An 11,654-nucleotide genomic window follows, 5' to 3' on the forward strand; every position below is an offset into this window, starting at 1 on the left:
CTTATTTTTCATTTATTTGCTTTATTAATTCACAATGTGAAAATATGTCTCAATGCAATTCCAAATGTTATTAGAAAGGCAAAATAAGGTACATAGTAAGATCTGCATCCATTAAAAAATAAAACAAGTTTATTCAAATCATGAACAGATCATTTTGAGACCATTTTAAGTTAAACAATTGCGAGGAAAAATAAGGCATACTCCTCTTGTGGAATGATCACATAGAAGCCCAACACTTTGAATTCATCATATCCCACCAATTAGTAAAAGCTCTATCCCACCACCCTCCCTCACAGCTTTGGGCTGTGTGAGTACAATCAGTCAAAATAAGTCAATATGGCACCACATTTCACCTAACCAATCACCATTCAGTTCCATTTTATATCTGTCTCAAGTCTCTAGGAGGAGGTCATGTCGCAGTATTCGATTCAGGCTAAGTGTATGCAGTTTTCCCTTTTAAAGGAGTCGTAAAAAATTATCTACAAACCAGCTTGAAGTCTCTCATCAGCGTTAATGCTGTGCTTTCGCACTAGGGTAAGATGAGGGCGCTAGAGAGCTAAAAGCACTAACACAGCTTTCATACAGACCAGTGTGGTTCCCAACAACATACCTGGAGGCCCCCAAATCTGCACATTTTGCATGTCTCTTTAATAAAATACACCTGATTCAACTCATTAGCTCATTAGTAGAGACTCCAAGACCTGAAATAGGTGTGTCAGACAAAAGGAGAAATGCAAAATGTGCAATGTTGGGGGGCCTCAACTAACGTGGTTGGGAACCACTGATATAGACTATGACTGTTATTTTTCAGAGCATGACAGCAACACTTTGTAAACCAGGACCATAGGTTGTTGCTGGTGTCCATGTTGGCCCCAAAAGTCTCAAAACATTTTCTTATTCAGGCTACGAAGGTAACAGTTAAATAGCTTGGTGACGAACACAGTAGCATTCCTGTTCGTAGATCGCACTTTTAAATCTAAAACCTTTAGGTGTCAAAACCAGGAATCCAGCATATAATCTTTCTAACTGACCTCACATTCTCTTCAGTCAAGACAAAGAATAAGACCCATATTAAAACTGAAGTATCAATGCCATTAACTTAAAAACGATCTTTCTTTCCCACTCGTAAGCTAAAATGAGACTAAAAACTAGCTGGGTGTCAAACAGGATGTCAAATAGGGTATTTTGGTTTGTCATTTTTACAGAGAATACATATTTACAGTATACAGGCTCTGCTTGAAGCACAGTACAAAACATCTGAATGACCAATGAGATCCTTTTTTTTTTTCTGGCTTAACCAGTCAGGTTTGAAAAAAAAAATGGTTAGTCAAATAATAAAGTTGTACATGCATTGAGCTCAACAGAACAATGTACAAACCTTCAAGTGTGATTTAATAAAAAAACCCTAAGCAACTGTTTGAAATTAACCACCAAAAAAAAAAAGATTTTAATATTTTAAATTCTACTAAGAGATGTCATATTTGTCCAATAACCATATGCATGACATTTTTGAATAAATTACTGTAGTTTATAAGCAGAGAACAATTTTATCAGTAGCCAAGTTTGTGTGAGGGGGAAAACAAAGCCCTGTACATCGGTGTATGTTCCCATATTAACTCAGAAGAATATTTATTAACGGAATACTGAGTAAAACTGTTATCTCATTAATAAAACTACATTAAAACAAATAGTATAACATCAAGGGAGTAAAAACTAAGAAAACATGGAAATGTTCTTAATGAAAACAGTTTTAACTGACTAGCTTAGGCAAGGTGTAATTTGATCATAAAGTTTAAAATAGCTAATCAATACTAGAAAAAGGGGGACAAACTCAAAATAATTACTCGAGGACTATGACTTTAATGTTTGTAAAGTATCTAAATTTGTTTTATCATTATGAATGAAAGATTCATGGACATATTTCATATAAAAACTAATAGAATACCAAATTGAAAGCATTCAAGACTACCCACCAACAACCGAATCTTTTAAACCAGCACCACTGAAGAAAACATAAAATTAAGAGTTGGACACATGATCACGTTTATTTGTGTATGATCATCGTAAGCTGTCAGCCTACAGGGCTTTATGGAGAGACAGGGCAGCCCATTCTATAAGTCCATAGGCGCTTCTCAAATCTTGATCCCGACTGCAATGTTCCTGCATTCACTCCAACTGACAACTTGAATAAACTGACAGAGGCATGATTCAAACCACATCTGTGGCCAATTCTGTTCAAAGTCCTGTTTACACTTTTCAGACCTTCTTCAATGTTGCTTCAAGTGAAGAACACTAGTGCTGGTGGCCGATGGACAGCACCAGAGGTATCAGACAGCCTAAAACCAGAGCTCCAACCTCCACTTTGCTCAGTCCATTCCCTGCGCTGTTTACAGTGAATTTATAACAGCTAAGGGGCGTTACGACGCGAAGCGGTCAAAATGCCTCTTATTTTAACAGAGGCATGGCTTATATTGAAAATATGCAGGATACAAATGTCTTTCTTCTTCAAACATGATCTTCATGAACAATATTATCTCATTAGTTAAGTATGCTAACTTTAGATAATTTATTAGGGCACAAATTGTTGTTTGTGGTGCAATTGATGCCTCAAAACAGGCATGACTGAGAGCTGTAATTTGTGTAAAAAAATTATTATTTTGACAAATATTGAAATGATTCATAATTATTTATCTGTATTTGGATTACTATATTTTTAATATACTAATATTTTTAATGAAGAATTTCAATGTGTCTATTATTAAATAAAATTCATAATAATCAAATAATAATCAAAACTCTGATGTACTCATACTCTATTTGGACTACAACATGGCATTACTGTAAACTAAAAGTTTTAATGATCACGTTTATTTGTGTATGATCATCGTAAGCTGTCAGCCTACAGGGCTTTATGGAGAGACAGGGCAGCCCATTCTATAAGTCCATAGGCGCTTCTCAAATCTTGATCCCGACTGCAATGTTCCTGCATTCACTCCAACTGACAACTTGAATAAACTGACAGAGGCATGATTCAAACCACATCTGTGGCCAATTCTGTTCAAAGTCCTGTTTACACTTTTCAGACCTTCTTCAATGTTGCTTCAAGTGAAGAACACTAGTGCTGGTGGCCGATGGACAGCACCAGAGGTATCAGACAGCCTAAAACCAGAGCTCCAACCTCCACTTTGCTCAGTCCATTCCCTGCGCTGCCTCCGGGCGAGTGGCTGTGGCTGCCCATGCCGCCCACTTCCGGGAGGACGTGCACCGTGGCTACGTACAGGAAGGTGCCGGCAGAAAACAGCATGGCCACGCCAGTGGCGTTGACGTCAGATAGTGCCTCTTTACTACTCTGGAAGGAAGAAGAGGAAAAGTGTTCAATGACGGGTGAATCTAGGACACAGTCTGCATGTTTTGTTTTTTTTGGTGGACATGAAATGTTCAGTATTGTTGCAGGGATGCTCGTTGGCATCCCAGTCGTAAAATCACACTGCATTTCAATGATTTCCAGGCTGTCTAAAGAGACACAATTACGGGGTGTTTCACAGCAGGGGCGCCAGAGGCGAGTAATCTTTACTCTGCCACCTCAGCCGTTCCCATGGCGATGAGAAGCCTGAGGGCTGAATCTGAAAAACACAGCGTGGGTCTCCATGCTTGTTATGTAACCCTGGTGAAGCATCTGAAGTTATTGCTGTGAAGTTAAAATAAAGGACACTAAACCTCATGCCATTAGTAGATGTCACATTAAAATAAATAAATAAATAACTAAAAACCAACATTACAGAATAAATGTCAATTTAGCACATATTTAAATAATTAGTGGCAGGGTTGTTTTAGAGGCAAATTGTCATATTCAAAATAAGTCATTAAGAAAATATTAACAAAGATGGACTAAATTAGTAATACAAATATTATAGAGCGCATCAATCTGGTTAAAAAAAGCCAAAACTCAATTTCTCCACAGAGACTGTAAAACTGATTTTTAATAATAATAAATCCTTCAAAAACCTTCAGAGGTTGTTAAACGATTGTATATGCTTTTGTTGAAGCCATATGTTTGCATTATTTCAACAATATTTCTTTTAAACAAATTTATGAAAAATTACATTAACCATGACGCTGGCCAGAAATATTCCACCAATCAGAGAGTCACAGTAAGCAAATCACACAGCATATTTTGCAACAAACATTCACAATGTTTCATGGGACTGTAGCCGTTACAAACATAGCTGACAAAGTGGGCAGGCACTAAGGCACTCTTTTAAAAATATATATTATTATTATTATGCAATTAAACATATTATGTAATTAAATTACTTTTAAAGTTTCGTGTGAAGTAATTTTAACCCAGTTCACTTTCAAATGTGATGCAGATATTGTCTACATAATATTGACAGTCAAGATAAGACTTTTAGAATATATATATATATATATATATATATTTTTTTTTTCATTCTTTTATTTGAACATACCTGACTGAGTCCTACGTAGGTGAGCATGGCCAAAACAGGGGCAGCCAAGGCAAAGACCAATAGATGTTTCCGGATACGGTTTCTTTCTAAACCTGCATGCATGAGGAAAGAGACGAGTCCAAACGCAGCAGGAGCCTGAAATACAAGACGCAACGATAGCAAAGCAGACTTAATCAAATTTAACGAGTATAAAAAAATAACTTACAATTAAAAGGCTAAACAGTAAACATAAGGCAAGCAAAATGAAAGGTGTAGCTGTACTGATTTACAGCCACAAAAAAAAAAAAGCCTTCCATCGGAAACATCAATTAGTTTTAAAGGGGTCATATGATGCGATTTAAATTTTTCCTTTCTCTTTGAACTGTTACAAGCTCTTTGTGCATAAAATATCTGTAAAGTTGCAAAGACTAAAGTCTCAAATCCAAAGAGATATTCTTTATAAAAGTTAAGAGTCTGAATCCGCCGGCCGCGCCGTTCTCAAGCTCACCCGCCACCGCTCACTCGAGCCAGCCTCCGTTCACTCTAGCCCACTGTGTTTCGTTGTGAAAGCGAAACTACTTTGTTTGGTCTTCCAAAAGAGGACACGACTATAACATTTCCGTCACACGCTTGAGGCATTCGGCCAATCACAACGCACTGGATAGCTGGCCAATTAGTGTACACCTCGCTTTTCAGAACGATGAGCTTTGAAAAAATCGACACGTTTCAGAAAGGCAGGGCATAGAGGAGAAACAATAATGTACAGTATGTGGAAAATAATGTGTTTTTTTTTTTACTTTAAACGGCATAAACACATTTCATTACACCAAATACACAAAATAATGATCTTTTTAGCAACATCATATGACCCCTTTAAAAAGTAGCCCATTGGAAAATAATGGCAGAGATGGAGAAAATAGAAAAGGATGATGTGAGTGCAAGTACGGTCAATCATTTACAGTTAGGTCCATATATATTTGGACACTGACACAATTTTCATAATTTTGGCTCTGTATGCCACCAGAATAGAATCAAGATGAAATTGAAGTGCAGACTTTAAACTTTAAATCAAGGGGTTGAACAAAAATATAAAAATCCTCCTTTGTGATGCTTTGCCAGGCATTTACTGCAGCTGACGTCAGTTGTTGTTTGTTTGTGGGTCTTTCTGCCTTTAGTTTTGTCTTAAGCAAGTGAAATGCATTCTCAGTCGGGTTGAGATCAGGAGACTGACTTGGCCATGGCAGAATATTCCACTTTTTTACCTTCAAAAACTCCTGGGTTGCTTGTGCTGTTTTGGGTCACTGCCCATTTGTATGAAGCACCGTCCAATCAACATTGCTCCATTTGGCTGAATCGGGGAAGACAGTAAATCCCTATACCCTTCAGAATTCATCCGGCTGTTTCTGCCTTCTGTCACGTCATTAATAAACACCAGTAACCCAGTGCCACTGGAAGCCATGCATGCCCATGCAATCACACTGATCCACCATGTTTCACAGATTATGTTGTATGCTTTGGATCATGAGCTGTTCCAAGCCTTCTCCATACTTTTTTCCTTCCCGTCATTCTGGTACAGGTTGATCTTAATTTCATCCATCCAACGAATGCTTTTCCAGAAGTGGTCTGGCTCTTTTAGATGTTCTTTGGCAAAGTCTAATCTGGCCTTTCTATTATTGAGGCTAATGAATGGTTTGCAGCTTGTAGTGAACCCTCTGTATTTGCTCTAGTGAAGTCTTCTCTTGATTGTAGACTTTAACAGTGACAAGGCTACCTCCTGGAGAGTGTTCTTCACTTGGCTGGATGTTGTGAAATGGTTTATCTTTACCATGGAGAGGATCCTCCGTTCATCCACCACTGTTGTCCTCCGTGGACGTCCAGGCCTTTTTATGTTGCTGAGCTCATCAGAGCATTCTTTTTTTTCCTCAGAATGTACCAAACTGTTGATTTGACCTCCTGCTATCTCTCTGATGGATTTGTTTTGTTTTTGAAGCCTAACAATAGTCTGTTTCACTTGCATGGAGAGCTCCTTTTACCACATGATGTGGGTTCACAGCAACAGCTTCCAAATGCAAATGGCACACACAGAATCAACTCCAGAACAATTACCTGCTTAATTGATGTAAAAATAGCGAAGGAATAGCCCACGCCTGTCCATGAAACAGATTTTGAGTCAATTGTCCAATTACTTATGGTCCCTTGAAAAAGGGGGAGGTACATATTAAAGAGATGCGATTTCTAAACCTTTCCTCCAATTCTGATGAGAATACCCTCAAATTAAAGCAGAGTGTGCACTTTAAGCCCATATTCATTATATAACTCTAACTTGAATATGTTTTGGTCAACAGCTAAAATAATAAAAAATTGTGCCTGTGTTCAAATATATATGGACCTAACTGTATCTGTTTATCTTCTCGATCTTTCATTCAAAATATTGAGAAAAATGTAAACCTGTAAAGTAAAATAATTCACAGCATTTTGGAGAAAAAAACTATTCTACATTTATTTGTTTTAATGTAAAATTTTACTTCAATTAAAGCCTGTCCATTTTGCTCATACTTCATTTACTAAAGGTGCAAATATTAGGAGAGCTCACTGTATATATTTAAAGCGCTGAATACAGAATTCCACAATTATCATTACAATAATACACAACAGGGCAATGCATTAAAGACATAGTCTCAGATACATGCAAAGCACCTGTTGCGAGAGCTTGTGTAAAAAAATGGTTTATGCTTCTAAGTCTGGCTACCAGTGGCATTAATATTTGTAAAATTGCACAAAATAAGATATTTTGATAATGAACTGATATTTTATTACATATTTAAAATATACCGAGTCTATGTTTTAAATATTTGGAAACAAGCACCTTTATTTGAAAAGGTGCCTACATTTAAATGTAGTCATTCAGCAGGTATTTCTAAACAAATGGATTCAAATAAGAAACAGCGCAAACAATTTATCACAAGAGTCAATATTATATTCACAGAACAATAATGTAAAACTGTACCTTATGCAACATAATGGCCACAAATACAATGAGCTGGACACTGGTCTGAGACGTGGACGCAGCCGCTCCAAGAGCAACACCATCAGCTGGAGCCACAGAGAGAATGTGATTTATTGGTCAGATTTAACATATGACACAAATAAGATCTGAAGTTAGTAACATAAAATATTACATCGAAAACGTTTGGATAATGCAACTAAAGACGTTTCATTCACACTATTATTTTTTACCTGCAGCATGAACAACCAATCCAAGTGTGGTGGTGACCTTAGAGCTAGCAGTCCTTGCTGCTTCTGGATCTAAAAATGTGGAGAGAACAGATTCAGACACTTTATACCATTCTAATTTGTCAACAAGTAGAAAACAAAAAATGCCAGTACATGATGTGGGTTCACAGCAACAGCTTCCAAATGCAAATGGCACACACAGAATCAACTCCAGAACAATTACCTGCTTAATTGATGTAAAAATAGCGAAGGAATAGCCCACGCCTGTCCATGAAACAGATTTTGAGTCAATTGTCCAATTACTTATTGTCCCTTGAAAAAGGGGGAGGTACATATTAAAGAGATGCGATTTCTAAACCTTTCCTCCAATTCTGATGAGAATACCCTCAAATTAAAGCAGAGTGTGCACTTTAAGCCCATATTCATTATATAACTCTAACTTGAATATATTTTGGTCAGCAGCTAAAAAAATAAAAATGTTGCCTGTGTCCAAATATATGGACCTGTATGTAATTGTTTTGGTCAACAGCTAAAATAATAAAAAATTGTGCCTGTGTTCAAATATATATGGACCTAACTGTATCTGTTTATCTTCTCGATCTTTCATTCAAAATATTGAGAAAAATGTAAACCTGTAAAGTAAAATAATTCACAGCATTTTGGAGAAAAAAACTATTCTACATTTATTTGTTTTAATGTAAAATTTTACTTCAATTAAAGCCTGTCCATTTTGCTCATACTTCATTTACTAAAGGTGCAAATATTAGGAGAGCTCACTGTATATATTTAAAGCGCTGAATACAGAATTCCACAATTATCATTACAATAATACACAACAGGGCAATGCATTAAAGACATAGTCTCAGATACATGCAAAGCACCTGTTGCGAGAGCTTGTGTAAAAAAATGGTTTATGCTTCTAAGTCTGGCTACCAGTGGCATTAATATTTGTAAAATTGCACAAAATAAGATATTTTGATAATGAACTGATATTTTATTACATATTTAAAATATACCGAGTCTATGTTTTAAATATTTGGAAACAAGCACCTTTATTTGAAAAGGTGCCTACATTTAAATGTAGTCATTCAGCAGGTATTTCTAAACAAATGGATTCAAATAAGAAACAGCGCAAACAATTTATCACAAGAGTCAATATTATATTCACAGAACAATAATGTAAAACTGTACCTTATGCAACATAATGGCCACAAATACAATGAGCTGGACACTGGTCTGAGACGTGGACGCAGCCGCTCCAAGAGCAACACCATCAGCTGGAGCCACAGAGAGAATGTGATTTATTGGTCAGATTTAACATATGACACAAATAAGATCTGAAGTTAGTAACATAAAATATTACATCGAAAACGTTTGGATAATGCAACTAAAGACGTTTCATTCACACTATTATTTTTTACCTGCAGCATGAACAACCAATCCAAGTGTGGTGGTGACCTTAGAGCTAGCAGTCCTTGCTGCTTCTGGATCTAAAAATGTGGAGAGAACAGATTCAGACACTTTATACCATTCTAATTTGTCAACAAGTAGAAAACAAAAAATGCCAGTGTCACACCGACCATCACTGCTGTGCATGTGAGAACTGCCGATCTGATCCACCAAGAGCATGAAGACAAAGCCCAGCACAAGAGAGACGCCGATATAAGCGTGGAGCTGCTCGTGACTGTGGCCGTGTTCACCGCTCTGCACCACGACTCCCTCTACAACCTTCTGTTCAGAAACTTCTGTCTCCACCTGCCCGTGGCCATGGTGGTGCGCACCTAAACCAAAACACGAACGAGCACAGCTTTGGAAATCATTTATATCATCGGTAATGGGGAGTAACTACAGGTTTTGGCACTATTAAGTTAATTATAGTAACAACAATTAGTGATTTAGCAAAATGCTAAAAAGCTGTATTATTGGCACACTGTACTTGTGCATAGCCTCATATCCGAACCTGCTCTGTCTCATATGAAGTACTAGACAGTTTGCTTCATTCCAGTAAATTTCTTTGTTCAGACAAATCATGTCAATGAACAAACAAATAAACTAACTAATCAAATAAAAAGGCCTTTTAGGTATTTTTATAGTTAAGTGACTACTTCTGTACTGTACTGATTGTATTTTAAGTAAATGTACAATATTAATCAAAAGTATGGGGTCTAGAGCTGGGTTTTGACACAAATTTCACAATTCGATTCGATTCTCATTCACAAGCTTGCGATTCGATTCAATTACCAATTCGATTTGATATAGATTATTTTGGATATATATCAGGTACAGTACATGCCAAATTTTCTCAAGGAAAAAAAATCTCTCAACTAATGCTGTAAAATATACATGAGAGTCAGTTGGTACTACATTATTATAATATTGAGGGTTAAAATTAACTGATTTGTTAAAATTTCACTTAATGAAGTTTTTAAAATAAAGTTACAATTGCATAATATTTCTACTTCAATTTGTTTTTTTTTTAAATATAAACTTAATGGTGGCTGTCATAAAATGATGGATTTATTCAAACATAAATTAAACATTGAACACTAAAGTTTATAATGAATATGTTATATGGTGCATATATTTAGCAAAATGCCCCTCTCTACAGGATGTCTTTGCGCGGCTGAAACACTGAGCGATTACATGAGACAGGATACAGATTGTAAAGTTGTACTCTTTCTTTTAACTTACCTTCGGATGTTTAGTCATGTTTATTTTGTGCTGAAACTGGTATTAATGTGGAGGAGATGATGGGTTCACGTGCGCTATGCGCTGCTGCGTCTGTTGATCGAGGCGCTACAGCGATCTGTCACTCCACATTAAACAGCGCCAAAACGACATTTATTGTAATACTGCAATACATTGGACAGAATTTGAAATCTGAGACTTTGTTTCATATTAAAAGTACCAAAGCACAATGCTTATTGTGATTTATTGGATGGGTGGTGCCATATTAAAAGTACCAAAGCACAATGCTTATTGCGATATATTGGATGGGAAGTGCCCTTCAATGTTCCATCCATTAACTGAAAACAGGCTAGACTAATCGATTCTTGGGATTTAAGAATCGATATCGTTCCGTAAAAATGAGAATCGATTGGCTATTATCGAGATATCAATATTTTTTACCCAGCCCTAATGGGGTCGGTAAGATTTTTAAGAAGACATATAATTTTACAAAAGTTTTCTATTTCAAATAAATCCACAAAAATATTAGGCAGCACAACTTTTTTTTTTGAACACTGATAATAAGAAATGTTTCTTGAGCACCAAATCAGCATGATTTCTGAATGATTCTGTGACACTGAAGACTGGAGTAATGGTTGATGAAAGCTTTGCCATGACAGGAATAAATTATATTTTAAACTATACTACAATAGAAAGAAAAATATATATAAAATTGTAATAATTCACAATGTTACTGCATTTAAGATCAAATAAATGCAGCCTTGGTGAGCATATTCTTTCAAAAGCATTAAAACTCTTACCAACCCTAAACTTTTCAATGGTGGTGTGTATATAGGTTTAATAATGTCACTAATTAAGATTCATTTGCTCAAAAAGCCTTGTTTTGTGCCAGAAATAATGCAGGTCTAACTAAATTATTTTATTTACATATTCATATCCATTTAATATAATGATTTATGTTTTAACGCCATATCAGCAACAATGGCTATATTCATGGCAACATTAACAATAGTATTGCAATTCATCATTTACAATAATATAACATTTTCTTAAGAAACAATCATTACACAAAAGCATACAAGAAACAACAATAGTACGGATAAAAATCATATACAATCATCCAGTTTAATCGGTGATAAAAATTCTAAAATTCTTCCAGGAGAGACTTTTAGTATATTTTCCGAATAATGTCATTGTCTAATACAGGGCTGTCCAAACTCGGTCCTGGAGGGCCGGTGTCCTGCAGAGTTTAGCTCCAACTTGCCTCAACACACCTGACTGGAA

The 11,654-nt window shown here is 36.1% G+C and overlaps 1 protein-coding gene across 2 annotated transcripts in view; it reads right to left on the reverse strand.

Annotated features, from left to right (window-relative positions):
- Window positions 1–1,404: 1,404 nt before the first annotated feature.
- LOC107664075 (zinc transporter ZIP9) overlaps window positions 1,405–11,654 on the reverse strand; it is a 29,494-nt gene continuing 19,244 nt past the window's right edge. Inside the window, exons 3-8 of one of the 2 annotated variants that reach the window (XM_016454536.1) lie at window positions 9,263–9,463; window positions 9,104–9,172; window positions 8,874–8,959; window positions 4,470–4,604; window positions 3,167–3,349; window positions 1,405–2,343 (exon numbers count right to left, since the gene is read on the reverse strand). In XM_016454536.1, the coding sequence (XP_016310022.1) occupies window positions 2,293–2,343; window positions 3,167–3,349; window positions 4,470–4,604; window positions 8,874–8,959; window positions 9,104–9,172; window positions 9,263–9,463 (725 nt within the window). In that variant the 3' untranslated portion in view covers window positions 1,405–2,292. Of the gene's footprint in view, window positions 2,344–2,864; window positions 3,350–4,469; window positions 4,605–8,873; window positions 8,960–9,103; window positions 9,173–9,262; window positions 9,464–11,654 lie in introns of those variants that run through there. The other variant, XM_016454527.1, reaches the window with a different exon arrangement.

This window comes from Sinocyclocheilus anshuiensis, unplaced genomic scaffold, assembly GCF_001515605.1.
Source record: "Sinocyclocheilus anshuiensis isolate Anshui unplaced genomic scaffold, SAMN03320099.WGS_v1.1 scaffold129, whole genome shotgun sequence".
Lineage (NCBI taxonomy): Eukaryota > Metazoa > Chordata > Actinopteri > Cypriniformes > Cyprinidae > Sinocyclocheilus > Sinocyclocheilus anshuiensis.